The sequence below is a fragment of the Amblyomma americanum genome, chromosome 8, assembly GCF_052857255.1.
Source record: "Amblyomma americanum isolate KBUSLIRL-KWMA chromosome 8, ASM5285725v1, whole genome shotgun sequence".
Lineage (NCBI taxonomy): Eukaryota > Metazoa > Arthropoda > Arachnida > Ixodida > Ixodidae > Amblyomma > Amblyomma americanum.
In genome coordinates, this window is record NC_135504.1 from 115,032,649 (window position 1) to 115,049,760 (window position 17,112).

Sequence of the window (17,112 nt, forward strand, 5' to 3'; positions counted from 1 at the left end):
TTGCGCGTGGGAGGATCTGGGTCTGAGTTGCCCTCACTCCTGCCACAACTGAAACGTGGCCTGAATTTAGAGACATATCCTCGCCACGGGTGTACAGTCTGCAAATGGAGGAATCTTGAGGCTGATGTCTACCACCTGCTGCGGGTTGGGTCGGCATTGAAGTCGATGAGAGGCCAGCACCTGACGGCAGCGGCTCCCTCGCCGAACAATCCATTGTCATATAACGCTTGTAGGCAGACTACGGATCATCGCTCACTCTGCGACTTGTTTTGGTGGGCCAGCCCATTTATTTCATTTTACAACCCTATTCATTCACCCATCACTATAAAGTACACCCTCTACGCCCTTGAGGCAACAAATATCGCTTAAAAAAGAGCAATTCTGTGACGTCGGTGCTTGCTGCGTGCACATTTTCTGGCAGATAAAATTAAAGAATACGCGAAATATGTGAGATATCGCCAATAGATTGTCAATAAAAGAACTCAGCGGAATAATAAGGCAGTGCAGAGGCTGGCACCAATGGACCAGTCACAGCGCCTTGTTAATGTTTTATGTGTGTCTATCTTCCTGTGTCTTTTTATTGCGTTAAGTTCTTTCTAAGATTTCAAGATGAAACACAAATTCGGTCATTACAGCATGCGTTTCTGAAAAGAAGGAAATTGTCTTTAAGCACTCCCACTCTCTTGGGAGTTGTTTTCTTGCAGGACACCCTCACTTATTTTTAGTTTATGCTTGCGTTCATAGTAAAGAGAATGCAAAATAGAGGGTGGCTTTTCGGAATCACGAATTGTTAATGATTGTAACTATCCTCATTTACCTTACAAACCGTGGCAACTGCTGACGACTTCCGAAGAACCCCTGCCCCCAGTGAGTGAAGCGTGGAAGATAGATTGCAAGCCGAGATGTGCTATTGCTTTCACAGGTCCGTGTCCTGCACTGTAGCTGCACATTAAGAAACCTCTCTTAAGGGTTTCAGTAAAACCGTAAACAGACACGTGTTCGCCACCAACCGAGCAAAACAACAGATTGTGCGACATCAGCAATAGTGCGACTGGAGGAAAATAAATGAACTACTCATCACAATAAACATTGAGCCTGCGCATGCGGGGCCGCAGTTTGGCTAGTGTATGTCTGTGTGTGCATTTCATCTACAACATGCCCTACAATGAAGAAGGGGACAAGGCAAACTGGCGATGCTCTTGTTAGGCTCCCTTGGCAGATGAAACAAGAATCACTGAGCTCTAAAGCATCAGATTTAGGAAAAATCGCTTTAACAGTGCTCTCTTTCAATATTTTTTAAAGTACTCTTGTCAAAATACATCTTTGTCTCTGTGCTGTTCTTTTGACCGTAAAGGAACGCGATTTTCTGGAAATAAGACAAAAACCGCCATGCGAATTTTGAAGCATTCCTTCGTATCGATTATGGGAAGTTGAAATTTGACAGTTGAAGCAATCGATCCGAGCTTGCTGTTAGCACACTAGCTGCGTATTTTTTTTATAGTTTCGAGTCGTTTCAACGCTTGTACGAACAATGCTACCAACAGGCGAACAACCGGCGATCAATACGTCACGAATGGCGTCCGCACTCTTGTTTTCTCCGCTCAGCTAATCTACCATGCATACGAAATATCACACCAAAAATATACATTCCTTTCTTTTTACCGCCCGGGCTTGATGTGTGTGTTTACTGCTGACTTTGTACGCTAACTTCTCAGTTGTGGTATGTCGAGCAGTCTGCGAGCAGACTGAGGGTGAGGGTGGAACAATCAGCATGAGATGGTCAGCGTTCAGTATGTGATTTCTCCGCGTGGGAAACAAGAAGCAACTATTTGCTCCCTCTGTCGTAGCTTACATAGCAACATTATTTTGCGCCGCTATGTCCTGTCTCCGTGCACACTTCCAGGATGTAAATACAACCTTTGTCCATAAAGTTTCGAGACTGATTTAGTTTTTTTTTCTAGAAATGATTCCTCAAAGCAAATGCTGGTGCGTATGTGTAGCACCATCTTTTCGGGCTAACCTGAGCTATTTACTTTAATTGCTGTGGCACACGGTAGAAGGCACTACATGTAGAAAAACGAGTTGTCAATAGTCGTCTACGCATTCTACAGTGAGTGAATGTGGGGAGATGGACGTCCACTTCGAACAGCGTGTAAGCATAAAATTCTGTGTGAAGGTTGGCAAGACAGCCACACAGACGTATGAGCTCCTTCTTGACGCTTACGGCAACGAGACGAGACGTGGGCGCGACTTTTCGAGTGGCACAAGAGGTTCGTTTCGGGGAGAACGTCAGTGTAGGACCACACAAGGCAGGGGCGCCCTTCAACCTCACGGAATGAAAACAGCGTGGCTCGGACCAAAGAAATCGTACAACAAGACCGCACCATTATAGCCCGCATGCTATCAGATGCTCTCTACATTAGTAAGACAACTTGCCACCAAATTTTGCGTGAGAACTTGTGGAAACGAAAGCTGAATGCCAGACTTGTGCCGCACTCCCTCACACAGGACCAGAAGGACACGCGGGCATCAGTGAGCGCTGATTTGCTCTCCGAGGCAGATAAGGATGCTGCATTTGTCGACAGCATCATTGCTGAAGACGAAACATGTTGTTTTCAATACGATCCTCAAAGAAAGAGGCAGAGCGCCGAATGGCGGTCCACAAGCTCTCCGGCGTTGAGAAAGGCGCGGCGACAAAATACCAAAACAAAGATGATCCTGGCAGTTTTCTTCGATGGTACAGGTGTCATACACCATGCGTTCGTCCCACAAGGGCAGACGGTGAATCAAGAGTTTTATATCGGCGTGCTCCAACATATGCGTGATGCACTGCGACGCCGTCGCGCTGATTTATGGGCATCTGGACAATGGAGCCTTCTCTACGATAACGCATGGGCGCACATTGCTCTAAGCGTGACAAAATTTCTCGTAAAGCACAGCACTACTGTACTTCTCCATCTGCCCTACTCGCCTGACCTCTCCCCATGCGATGTTTTCCTGTTTCCTCGTGTGAAGAGAGCCCTAAAAGGTCGCTGGATGGGGAGCGTGGAGCCCATTCAAGACGCCACGACAAAGAAGCAGACAGCCCTGCCAAAAGAAGCGTTTTCCTGCTGTTTTCAAGACCCAAAGAAGCGTTGGAAGCTGTCTATAGACTGCAAGGGAGACTATTTCGAAGGAGTGCTGCGCAAAATATTTTAATGTTAAACGCATTTTTAATAGACTCAGTCTCGGAACTTTACGGACAGAGGTTGTAGTTAGTATGTTGGCCATAAATGCCTTCAGCGAATATAAATGAGGACATAAGGAGCACAGTTATTCTTTTTCTAGCGGAAAGTAAAAGAAAAGATTCAGGCAACAAATCGCCATTCGTCGCTCTTTTTTATCGTTAGAGGGAAGCGTATCAGAATAATTTCCATGCAGATTGAAACTGCGGCCAGTGGTCAAATCTTAAGCAATAGGCAAGCTACGATCGAAATGTGTGAAGTTTCAGGTAAACCACAAAGACACGTAGTATGAGTTTCAGACAGCCTATTTTGCGTGACTCTCTCACTCTCTATCTCTCTCTCACGCTTGAATTGATAAAGTTCAAGCTTTTTCCGTCATTGGACATTGGAGGCGCAGTCTAGAGTTTAGGAGCTTCTCAATGATGGCGAGCCAAGAAGCGAATCGTCTATTACTAAATTCCTTGTGGCAAGGAATAACCATATCCGCGATCTGAAGGGTAAACTATATTGTTTTGAAAAAGAACCAGTTACTCAAGGATGATGATTATGTGATGACAAAATTTGTTGAGAAAATAAGTAGATACATAGGTCACAGATATGACTTCATTGTTTTCTTGAAATCTGAAATCACCGAAAATCTCAGAGCTATAAGGGACCCGCAACACCACTCGCCAGCATGGGTATAGCAGGAGTGAGAGGCTCTAAATGTTATATAAGAATTGTTGCCATTTTTTATCAACGCCATCAGCGAAACCAAAAGGGAGGACGGGCGACACGCAGTCAGTCCTGCGATAAACCTTTATGTTGTCATTTTTTTTTATATCATTCATTTAAAATATTCACTGAAAACTTTTGTTGCCGTACTGTCAGTCTTCTTCACTAAATGTTCAGAGCAGGTCCACAAAAATGATTTGCATGGCTCACACAGGCTTTCTAGGCTTCTAATATTATCTCACCAACCACGAAGACTTTGTCGTACAAATAAACTGAAGTGTGCTTACCTCTCGCCTTTCAATGGCGGCTGCACGGCCTGCATTATTCGTGCCTCACGCCAGCTGTCTGCACGCAAAACCGTAGCTCTTCAAACCCTGCTGTATGAAGTGAGAATAAGAAGTGAAAGAAGACCACAGCCAACGAAAGGGTGAGCCAAGCTTTTTGGAGCCATTGGCTGCTTTGCTGCGAAGAGGATGCTTTAGTTAGATAACTCCCGAAAAGAAACGGCGAGGAAATGCAATAATAGGCACTTGATGAGTGTAGTTTCGAAAATGAAAAAAAATTTGAGGAGAATGGTTCCTTGGCTTTGGTGCTACTTAGGTTCACATGAAGTAGTGACGTAACAAAACGTTACGTTCGAAGAACAACGCAGCGCACACGTGTTGTGTTCTGCCAGCATTGTGTTTTTTTCGCGCCATTCCATCACAGGATAATAAAATATGTCTTTATAGAATGGGAGCATATAGTGCCAAATTTATTAGATGTGAAATTAGTACATGTGAAGTTGTTTCTGAGAAGCCGTTCGGAAATGTCTAAGGGCATCGATATGTAATATGCCAAAGCGAAAACATGCAGTTAATCCTTGCTGCAGACCGATGCATGAAAATGCCGATCAAAGAAACCGTAGTCCTTAGCTTGCCCGCCAGTTGCATCCTGCCATTTTTATAGCTTCGCAATTGGTGAATGTGTCAGGGAGTGAGCAGCACAACATTGCCAATTACGACAGCTTCCGAGCTTAGCATCAGCATTTATTCACCACTAGGACACTATTTGAAGCCGTTAATGAACCTCGTATGCATTATATGGAAAGTGGTCTCCAATTAAAAATTTGGAGGACACTTAAGCTTCGTCTTTAAGAGTGAGACGCGACAGCGTGTTGCAGCGCTGCCAAGGAGTCCACGGAACGCCAACGCCCGTTCGGCGTGACGCGTGGCTCACTGGACAATTTAAAAAAGGGTCGGTGGACACCCGAGCCGGGCAGTAAGGGAAGGAAATTTGAAATGAAAATTAGTTCTAAGGAAAGGAAATAACGCCTGTCTGACAATTCTCGCTAGACACCCGCACCGCGTCGTAAGGGAAGGAAAATTCCTTCCCTTACGACGCGGTTCAGGTGTCCACCGAGATGCGCCATTTTTCGCTCACGGCCAACGCTGCCGACGCCGACGACGCCGTCTTTTCTGCGACACGAGCTCCTTAACGCTGTCGCGTTAAAATGGAGCATGGAGGGCTGAGGGCCAACAGGAGACGAACATTCGGCTGCTAAGACAGGAATGTAGAGTGGAATGAAGTGAAAAGAAACGATATCGCAGGGTGATGAAGAATTTTGATTCATTTGATAAGAAGAAGCAAGTATAAAGTTAAGCATAAAGTCTTTCTCTCTCGGCATCATTTTTGTTGAGTTCACTCTGCCTAGAAAATTGTTTTCGCGCTTTCCTTAAAAGCTGCACCCCTCAAGCGATGTAAACATGGATAAAAGAAAAGGCTACCAAATGACGGCTGAAAAATTTTATGAACGCGAGTGTGTAGAAAAAAAAATATTTTCGTGCCCGCCGTTAACAAGTCAATCCTCAAATTATATGCAAGCATAAGACCACTTGAGCACATCATCCGCTGGAACTAATAGCAGGTGACTGGGTCACCACAGAGAGCTGCACTAAATTCATGACTGAGCACAGGCATCCCGCGAGCTTTTCATGAGGACTGCACTTGGAAGAAAAAAAGAATCCCTAAGGTTTTTTCCGTCTTGCGCCTGTGAGCCCGTTTTGAACTGCCGCGAAAAGTCTCCAAAGCATACCTTAGAGTTCTTAACCTCATCTCGGGATAACAAGAAGACGTTAATCGGACCTCTTTTTCACCAAGTTGTCTTTGCGCCGTTAAAAATCGATTCACCATAGTAATAATCGCAATCATTCTTATTATCAGAACGTACAACTGAAGCAGTTCTTACTGCTGTTTAATTTGTAAGGAGCTACGGAAGCTAAAGCACACAAAATTTTTGAAATGGCGACTGCGCTGACCGCTATCAAAGAGAGCACTTCGATTTGTGACAGCAGCGTTTCTCTAAACGACGTAACTATAAAAAATAAATATAGAAAACTGCTCGGCAAGGTACAAACATAGCAAGTGTCGGTTGCCCTAGGGCCCATATCGTCGCTCTGCTTTGTAATGAGAGGGTTTCCTCGGCTGTTTCGTGTCAAAGGTGCGGAAGACAAAATGAGACTGCGAGAGTGAAGTTCTTCGCTAATTGTCATTTGTCATGCTCTCTACTCGTCCTAGATGAGGTTAACGCGAGAAGAGGGAAAGGAAGCTTTGTGGCCCCTATTATTAGCCGTCCTCTGCTCATCTTAAAGCTGCGCAGCCTTCTGAAGGGCTGCGGGAGGCTCGGCCAATCGCAAGATTAAGCGCTCTGGGGGCAACCTCGCTGATCGATGAACGCAACCGCGATGATATTTTCAGCTATCTAACTGAATTGACAGGCAATGCATCAAGTACAATACTTAAAATACTGTCCTGAAAGAAAAAAAAGGTTATGAAAAATAAAGGCCTACTGCTGAAAGGTTGGCCAAATGTCATCAGGAATCCCCCAATGTGGAGGAGATTTGTAATAATGGAGTAATTACTGATTGGCACCAACCCAAGCACAACCGTGTGGCGGCGCTTGGGTGTCTAGTCCACCCTGGGGGATTCTCCTAGACATTTGGCCAACACTGTTCCCAATTAGAGTTATTGATCAATTCGCTCTCGCCCTATCATAAGCTTGCCGTCGCGGTTAGCTGAGTTGCTAGAGCGACTGCTCCGGTTCCGGTGAAGGGGTGGTCCCTGGTTCGAACCCCGAAACAGGTCGAAGTTTTCTTTAACTGCATAGTTTCTGAGAAAAGTGTACAGCTTTCCTTTGTAGCCGTAGGGCTGCGATTGCGTGGGATAAAAATGAGTAATTACTCCCATATTACGGCTGAATGGTGTGCCGCAGTGGACCTCTAGGAAGGGTCCGTTGCGAAAGACAGCTCGCCGCCTACGCGAAACGTGGGAAATGAAGCTAGGTGAGCTTGCGCAGTAAACCCCTTTCAGACGAACCGAAACGTCGATTATAATTAAAACAACGTCTGTTATTTCAGTTTTTTATACCGGTCTCTGTCCCAGCACGTGGGTAAAACAACAGCGTTTGTGGATTTTAAATTGCTTATCCCATGTAGGATGTGGCTGTGAGGCACACCTGCCACTTCCTCAGATGTAAGTTTTTTTGTAGCTCAAGACACCACTTCATCCTCACCTGAAATTTAAACTGCATTTAGGTTGTCTCTACTATGAAAGATGACTGCGCCATTAGAGAGAACAGAGCACGCCTGCGCGGTTTTGAGATCCTACAAATCAGTTGTGCTTTCTCGGAATAATGAAACATTTTTTTCCCATCAATGCCCCCAAACTCGAAACATTTTTGGCACCTTGAACCTGTTGGCGGTCACCAGTACCTGCTGTACAAAAACATACGCACTATCCACGAAAGCGTTTCAAATTCCCCGCTATTTCTGTTCTGTTTTCGCTTGCATGTGAGACCCTGATCGCCTTCTAGTTTCTGCCTGGATACACTAGTAACAATTCTGGACAAGCATCTCCAGGTTTTTTGTCTCTTCGTTTTTTGCTTATTTGTTTTCTTTTTTTCTTCTTTTTTGGATCATGCAACAAAAAATTCCGCATCGGACTCTGGGATCCTCTCTAAAACACAAGTCTTTCTTTAAATTGTGTTTTCTTTTCGTTTGAGCATTTAGGCCTCTTTTGTTTGTCGTTTATTGGCTTTAAATCAGAAAGAACTCCACTGGTGCGCGCTGCCTCTCACCTCCATTTGTCTCTTTTTTCCTTCTGCGGGAATAAATCAAAGGGTTCACAGGGCTCAGTCAGATCCCGGTAGAGCTGTCTAATAACTGAGTGCGGCTACGATTATCTGTGAGTCATCCTGCACTGCGCTGCGCCTTTCGTGCAATGTTGTTCTTACTTGTACGCACCGTTGGCTACGTTGTTTTTATTTATTGATAATTCTTTTCAAAATCTCAATCTTCTTTCTTCTTCTTTCAATTTTCTTTTTTTTACTTTTATTTTCTTCGTTTCTCTCCCGAATTTCGTTCGCACGAAGCGTGGCATGCTAGCGGATTTTTCTTGGGAGCTCAAATCTCTCCCCTTCAATAAAGGCTTGCTCGCTCGCTCTCTCTCTCGAGGTGAAACAGGCTACAAATATTTTCTCCAACCACTGCGTAACTCGCAGAATCTTAGCTTCGATCCACTTTAGAGAAGAAGAAGAAGAGAACCTCAACATTCAGTTATTGTCTCTCTCCAAAATTCGGAAAAATCTTTCTTGACTCGTTCACTTAGGTTTTTTGTTCCGAGCACAGTGCGCGAGATCCGTTTGGTCTGGGTACCTGGGCATTCAGGCGTCTATTTTAACGAGGTGGCTGATTTATTGGCAAGGTCAGCTCTCAGCGCACCTGTAATATATCCCGTCCCTCACCTCATTCTGTTAGCAGCTTCACGTTTCCAGCGGTTCCAACATATTTCAGCCACTTTGAGTGATCCGTTGCTGAATACCGTGGACTTTCAACACCTAAAGTACCCATGGAATATCCGGTGGTGTAAGTCAAGGCTTTGTGAAGTGTCCATGACGCTCCTGCGATGTAGAATCCCTCACTTGAACTTGTACTTATGCAGGTGCGGGTTCGCTGCGACAAACCTTTGTGTATCATGTGGGCAAGTTGAATCAATCGATCATTTTCTCCTCTCTTGCCGGCGGTTCGCGGTTCAGAGAAAGCAATATCTGGAGGTTCCTCTTTCGAGACTAGGACTGCCTCTGTCTCTTACAGTTCTTCTATCGTTCGGTGCGAGTGCCAAGGGATTCCCGTTAAGCAGTGTATGCGGCTACCTTCACGATTACATAAGTGCAACTAATCGATTATCCTGTTAGCTATACACAAAATTCTTTCGCATGTCCAAAAAGGCTAGATTGATTCTATTCCGGATGACTCATACCTCTTGAATTCATTTTATTTTTCCCAATTTTTTTTTATCTTGATTCAGTCTTCTGACGTTTCCTTCCCCGCGCAAATGCTTCATTGGCATTCTACCCTATACCTTGGCCAATCCCCCCACGTGGGTATGTGCCATATTACTTGAGGAGAAGAAGAAGAAGAAGATTATCTTGATTCAGTCTTCTGACGTTTCCTTCTCCGCGCAAATGCTTCATTGGCATTCTACTCTATACCTTGGCCAATCCCCCCCACGTGGGTATGTGCCATATTACTTGAGGAGAAGAAGAAGAAGAAGAAGATTGCTAGTGTCGAGCTCTAAGAGCTCCGTGCTTCAGCGAGGCCTTACGACAAACGGGAAACCGCATCGCTCAGCTGATTCGAGTATCTTTTTGCCGCCTGCGAGACTCATCGGCTTGGTGAGTGGAACACTCGTTCCTTGCTTTCAGCTGCTGAGCCCATGGACGCCAGACCGAGGACCCTCGGATGCGGCTGCATCTCAACAGAGGCGAAATAGAAAAACGTAGTGTCATTGCATGTAAACGAACTCTGCGTGGTCGAAAATAAACCGCTGCTGTCCACTGCGCCCTCTCGCACACACTACACAAACGCATCCTTGTTGCTTGGCTTTTAGGAAACTAACTGGTTATCCCGTATTTACTCCAGAGACCACAGTGTTTCTTTTCGAGGTAAATTGATGCATCTCGCTTCTGATCATTATGCCACTTTGTACCACACTGTGGTCCTAGATCAATGAGTTCGTTGTGGGTGTGTGTCTCAGGCATTTTTCAATAGTTCTACGGTCAAAACCAACCCACTGTGTCTGTGAAGCATTTTTCAATAGTTCTGCGTTCAGGATCAGCCCACTGTCAATAATGTTCTGCTTTTTGTGTTTAGTCCCCACTCCACGTAATGTTACGCACTAAATTTCGCTCTTACCTAAAGTCAGCTATGTCGTATTTTCTCCGTGTTTACTTATAAGCATGGTTGGTACGAAATGCCGCAGCGTAATCCTATCCAGCACCAGCATTCGTGCTTTATTTCGCGCCATTTAGTTGAGAAAATCTTTTCTTGGCTGTCATTGCTTGTCCAGAAGGAAGCTCACATGCCAATAATAGTTGTCTGTCTCGATGAAGTCATAGCTGAGAGCTCCTTGGCGAGTCAAACATATAGCCCATTAAGTGATGGCCTTGGGAAAGACATAGCAGCGAACGGAATTAGCTAAGACCATTGTGTGTACACTTTTTGCGCTGTTTGGTTCAACTCAAGTCAGTCTGAAAACAAGAAAAAACGCGAACAGTTCGTATCAGGGCTGGTTTCGTACCTCATTACCGCGGGAAAAGTGAAAACCTTCCATGAAGGTGACCAAACAAGCGTGTTAGGGGGTAGTTCTGAGTGGCACTGCACATTCTGTTTTTGGTCATTAATCATATTATTTCAGTACTGCTCTATTGTTCGTATTTCTATGCGAATATCTACGCAATGGAATGAACTTGCCGCAGATGCTATCTTCCATAGCAAGCATAAATTCAAGCACATCACTTGAGTTATGCTTGTAATCAATCCTAACGCGCAGCCTATGTAACACTCGTCATGATGATAGTTGTGTATTTGCATAGGAAGATAACTGAATGATCGCGTCTTCTACGAACCTTTTTCAATGTTGACACCTTGTTCGAGCGAGCGTGCGTGTTGGACTGTGCGGCGCACACGCCGTAGGTGAATGTATGAAGTACGCCAATAAGAGCGCCGCTGACACTGTCCAGTGGTAATATGGCTGCGGTCAAAAAAGCAAAAGTCAAAAGGTCTATACGTGATGAATGATCGGGACACGCATTTTTCATTCGCAGGTCAGCAGCTTCCGGGTTAGCATCATGTACAACGGTGCTAACTACGACCCGGCAGCTAATGCCCAAGGTTATGGCCAGTACGGCTACGAACCTGCTGCGTACGCCCAGGCGTACAGCCAGTACGGATACGACCCCGCACAATACGGCCAGTATGGCTACGACCCTGCAGCGTACGCACAAGCCCCGTATGGACAGGCTCCGCCTGGCCAGGCGAATCGGGGGCTCTTGTTGTCAACATCCGCAGGTAGGAAACAGAAAACTGAGGCGCTGCTTCACAGTTCTAGCAGTTAGCTGTTGTGGGTAAAACCCTAGTTTCCTTGTAGTGAGCCAATTTTTTTTCTCAAACGGCTCAAAAATGGCGCCCAATACCGCCGGTATAAGCTCATGACTCGCAAGCGGGGATGTTCGCAGCAAAGTGTCACACTATAGCTGCCAATCGAACGTGGTTGAGGTGTTCACCGAGATTTCGAGATATTAGAGCTACTGCGTCCTTTCCTCAAAAACCTTTCATTTCCTCGAAACACATGCTTTCGCATTCCTCCAAATAAGCAGACTAGTATCCTCACAGTTAAACAGTAACAAGTAATTAGCAAATTAGTAATACCAGTGGTTGGTGTCCTAGGTCATAAATGGGAACTCGGTACACGATATTGCACTGCGCATGCCCAAGGCGCCAGCAGAAAATGCACCTGCGCTTCAGCCTACTGCGCATGCGTGTGACGTAGTGGCGCCACCATCGTGCTAGAGAGGTGCTCCCCAGGCAGTCTTGTAGGACGCCTCTTGAGCGCCGATCTGGAAGCATGCCGCCTAAACGCTCTCCTGTGTCTTCAGCAACCAAGCGTGCGCGCGCTAATGAACGTCAGTGAAAGTGTCGTGAAGCGAACAATTGTGTAGTCATTAATCATCATCTTCACCACACATCAGTGGCAGAGGAAGCAACACCGCGCTAAACGCTTTCGCCTCACCGCACTTTAGGTCAACAAAGTGCCTTTCTGATTTTTTAGTGCGTGTGCATTTTTCTCACAATATCAGAATGACGCGTGGGACCGTCATCTAGGTATGAAAGGCGCTAGGTCGTCATCATCATCTGCCTAAATCAGCCTACTGCGGGACAACAGCATCTTACCTATCCCTATATTTAACCTTGCACTTCCCAGCTGTGGCCACTTTATTCCCGGAGCCTTCCTTATCCCGTTCACCCCCCTGACTTTTCTGGCGCCCGAATCTACGCCTCCCATATCTCGCAATCTACTCCCGCTACCTTAAGGCACCACCGGTCATCTTGGTTTCGCAATGTGAGCCCTGCTAGTGCCATTTGTTCTTAATTTCAACCAGAAAATTGGAATCTCGCCTTTTTTTCCTTTCTCTTCCTCTCTGTACAAGTTAAACCTATCCATTTGCCTTCCATAGCTGAATGGGCGGTTCTCAATTGAAATTTAATCATTTTCTTTATTTTCTACGTTTCTTCCCCATAGGATAGTACCGGTAAAATGAGTTGGCAGATAATTTCTTCTTGAGTCCTATTGGCAAACTTCTATTCGTCTCGTGATGGCGCCTGAAAAAATACACTTCATAATACTCTTACCTTCCTATTTTCCGATAATCTACGATTAACCACACCGCGTTTTTTTCGTGATGATGCTTCTAATGTTATTGCATTACAATCTGCGGAGGATGTCTTAATGTGGAGGCATGCACCACAATACTGAACTGTCATTATAAAAATACATTTCCAGTATTGCGCGAAAATAGTGCCTTGGATAAGGGAAAAATTAATTTTTAAGCGCATTGCGTCTTTGTTTGCTTCAATCTGATGACGCTGCTTAACCCAATCTGTGAAACAACCGGCAGAATAAACAGTGTTTCGAAATAAAGCGTGAAATCTCGAGGCATTGATGCCATCGGCACGATATGAACCTACAGTGATTCTTTTCTGGTTTGCAGCACTGTTTCAGGCTCCGTGGTTACAATGTATGTGTTTGGACTGGACCTTTGAGTTAAACATCTAAATCTGGTGGACACATAAGAAGCTACAAGCAACCGAAGGAATAGTTCCACGTATTTAGTGCATGTTTCTTATTATCACTGGTGAACAGTTTGAAATCATTTGTACAGCGCTTTGTATGCACTTCCGTCCTCACAGGGGAGCCAAATTATTTCACTTATACGAAGTGCCTTCGAGCTGGTGTTTCATTTTTTCATATAGTAGTCAGAATGAAATTTGTACCTTATCCGTGCCAGGTTTAGTACTACAATTTTCGACATTGTACTGGTCTAAACCACACCACTTCAAAAGATTATTTTTCTGTCCTTCCAGTGCCCAAAAACCAAGGGTAAGTAAAATTAAGCACAGCAGTTTCAAACTGTTCTTCCTTTAGTATTGCTCATATTAACACCTGCCTATGCAGACTTCTATCACTTCCTTTCTTTGGCGGAAATCAATCACCGATAATCGCTTTTATTCTTCCTATATTTTTTATGGAACTAGGTAATATACGTTGACTAAATGCTCGAAAAAAATAGAAAGAACCGAGTTTCACAATTCTGATGATTCGGACTTTGAGCCTGTAACATTTTTAGTAGCAGCACCGCCATTAACCGCCAGAATCTGGAGAAATTATTGCTTGGAAGAATGTGCAATCCACCACGAAAGACAGGAGGTACGCAGAGGTCGTCATTAAACGGTAAAAAATATTGAACTACTACTACAACCACCTTTTCAGTACTGCAAGAAAAGAGCGTCCGGACAAAGTTTGGAAAATATTCAACGAAGCCCTAAATAGAAAAATAACACGAGAAAACACTTCTGAATTGACAATAGATGGTAAAAAATTATCCGGAATTCCTCTAGCCGAGTATTTCAATGAACACTTCGTCAATGTGGCAGAGCCAGCAGTCGTTAACTCGACTAGCGCTTTGCTTCACTACCAGTGTAAGGAGACGCTATTTCTTTACCCAACGGATGAAACAGAAATCTATCGCACATTTATAAATTTGAAAAACACCAATGCCAGCGATATTGACGGCTTTCAAATAAAGGCAGTGAAATACGTTATCGATATTATTGCGCCGCATCTAGTATACATATTCAATCTGGCTCTTACATCTGGATGTTTCCCGGATAGGATGAAAATCGCTAAAGTTTCAGTTCTTTTTAAGGGGGGCGATAAAAACGATGTTAACAACTATAGACCCGTCTCAGTGCTTCCTGTATTTTCTAAGGGTTTAGAGAAGATTATTCTTTTGCGCATGAACAGCTTTTTCGTTAAACATAACATGCTTTCAGATGCTCAACACGGCTTTCGGAAAGGCAGGTCAACGGAAACTGCACTATTAACTCAGAAGGAATTAATAATCTCTAATATTGATGAAAGCAGACTTACCCTCGGAATTTTTATTGACTACAGCAAAGCATTTGATCGCCTAAACCATGAAATATTACTAGACAAACAGTTCAGTTATGGTGTCCGAGGAGTTGGTTTCGCTTTACTTAAATCTTTTCTTTTGAATCGTCAGCAGCACGTCTCTATCGCTGAAAGTGACTCATCCCACAGATTACTAACTTCCGGCGTGCCACAAGGAAGTATTTTAGGGCCGTTTCTTTTCAACATCTATGTGAACGATATCGTGCAAAAGGAAAGCAATGCAATATACGTGCTCTACGCAGATGACATGAGCATCTTTTTCACCGGTAAAAATGTAGACGAACTATTAATAGAAGCCAAAAAAGAGCTTGCAATAATTTGGGATTGGTCAAGTAAGAACTGTTTAAAAATAAATGGCAATAAATCTAAGGCCATATTATTCATGGCCAGAGGGAAGCAAGCACAGATAGAAGAAAGGTTGGTTCTTGGAGGTGCACCCATAGAAATTGTTAAGAAACATAAAATTCTTGGCGTGACCTTTGCTGCTGACATGTCGTGGAATCATCACGTTCAATCATTATCAAGGACACTATCTACGTCAGTCGGCGCACTTGCACGGTGCCGTCATTTTCTTCCAGATAGAGCAAAACTTCAAATTTATCATGCACTGTTTTCCTCTCACATAAATTACTGTACACTGGTTTGGGCCACAACCACACAAACAAATATTCAAACACTGCTCCTTCTTCAAAAGAAAGCACTTCGTTGCATTGCAAATGTGTCCTATTTACATTCATCTGCACCATTGTTCACACGGTATAACATAATAAGCGTCGGAAAAATTTACGATTTCCGTCTACTGTACTCATACTTATTTTCCGATGAAAAGTTTAAGAGCCTCATAAAATTCCTTTCGCATTTGCAGAAACAGAAAAGTGATTGTCGCACCCGTGGATCTGAGACATGGCTGATACCACGCAGACGTACAAATTATATGCTACAGTCGCTCACGCACAAGTTGCCGTGCTTGCTTAACAAATTATTGTCTGCAAATTTTGACTTAAGCGCATGTAATAGAAAACAGACACGTGAAATTTTTTTCTCATCCCAGTTTTTGAGCAGCTAATCGTATTCAATGTATTTTCATTGCCTTTATGTTTTTCGTACTGTATACTTTCTTGTGCTGTGTTTTAATGTGTTTCGAATATGTTCCGATGAGTCAATTTCTGTGAAAGTGTAACTAAACATGTGTTCAGAATTTTGTGTTGGCTATATGTTGCTGCCTTGTACGGGCATCAGGCACCCTCAAGCTGCCAATGGCAGCTTTTTTGCCTGATGACCCCCAACGAGTCGTTGGAAATAAAGTTTTGAATTGAATTTTGAATTGAATTGAATTATGAAAATTACCTACTACAGGTATATTAGTAAGGGAAATCAGGATTGTCTCGCTTGCACATTTAGCCTTTGTTACAGCCAGCCCATAAACTAGCGGCCTTCATAAAAGCTTGCATTTCAACTTCCGGTCGCTATTGCTTCGCTAGTGATAGATGATACTGAAGAGATAGCATCAAGAATGAGTACATTTGAATGTGAGTAATATCAGAGTTACCTAAGCATCAAGCCATTTGAAAATATTCGGCTGTTACGAAGGAAAATACGGCTTGTTTCCCAGACCGTCGTTTCAAACCTCCCAAATACTATACTCTCAGCACCGTTTTCGCTCTCTAAACTTTTCAAATCACGTGATGGCCTAAGGCTACGCAAAAACATTACTTGCCGCCTACTCGGCAAACACCAGGTTCATAAAAATGCTTGTGCGCAAGCGTGTCTTTGGTAGCAGGGGCTGCAGAATTCCTTCCTTCGAGATATACTATTTAATGACCTTTTAAACACCAGCCACAATTTGGCACCCTATCGTAGATACGCAGACATGCACATAGTGTAATTCTTCTTTACTTTCTTTCTCTATTTCTTCATATTTATTTTGAGGGCCATCATTTGGAACTAAACCTCTGTTTCGTCATAATTTTTACGCGTAGGGAAAAATAACCAGTACACTTAAGACTACTTATGAGCGTTGAATGCGAAGTTGTTTTTAATTTTTTTTTTAAATTTTGTTCAACTTTATTTTTCTCTATCCTGTCTAATGACACACCTGCTGGTTAACATACCTTTGTTCGCTAAGCAGCAACGCGGTTTTCTGCATATGAGATGCGTTCTCACTCGCAATCTAAATGTCCTGAGTGCAATGCCCAAACAACCTTCAGAAGAAGCTTTATTTTCATTGATAGCAGGTGACATCACCTGGGGATTTTGGGACCCCTGCTTCGATGAGCCACATAAATCTTTCGCATTAGAAATCAAATAACTACTGCTTTTTGCGTGGAGTTCAAAGTTTAACCAAGAAATGCACAGAAAGGCGCAAATATGCATACTAGTCTGAATACCTCAGCTGCTAATGTTGAAGCTCTTCTGGCATTAAACGCTGAAAGTTACAATCCTTACTGGTTTGCTTGCTGCGCGGAGTTAGAAAAATGGAACAGAAAGTTATTTATCAAATCAAGCACAAATTTCGAGTTATACCTTCCGTCGTCATGATTATTAGCTTCTATGACTTTACCGAGAAGTCTAAACGGCACTCGCCAAAGCATTCCGCGTGTCTAACATG

At 43.8% G+C, this 17,112-nt stretch overlaps 1 protein-coding gene across 1 annotated transcript in view; it reads left to right on the forward strand.

Annotated features, from left to right (window-relative positions):
* The window catches only part of LOC144102685 (uncharacterized), a 34,840-nt gene that overhangs the window by 4,696 nt on the left and 13,032 nt on the right, over positions 1-17,112 (forward strand). Inside the window, exons 2-3 of the mRNA XM_077635885.1 lie at positions 11,080-11,323; positions 13,397-13,412. Of these exons, the coding sequence (XP_077492011.1) occupies positions 11,080-11,323; positions 13,397-13,412 (260 nt within the window). The remainder of the gene's footprint in view (positions 1-11,079; positions 11,324-13,396; positions 13,413-17,112) is intronic.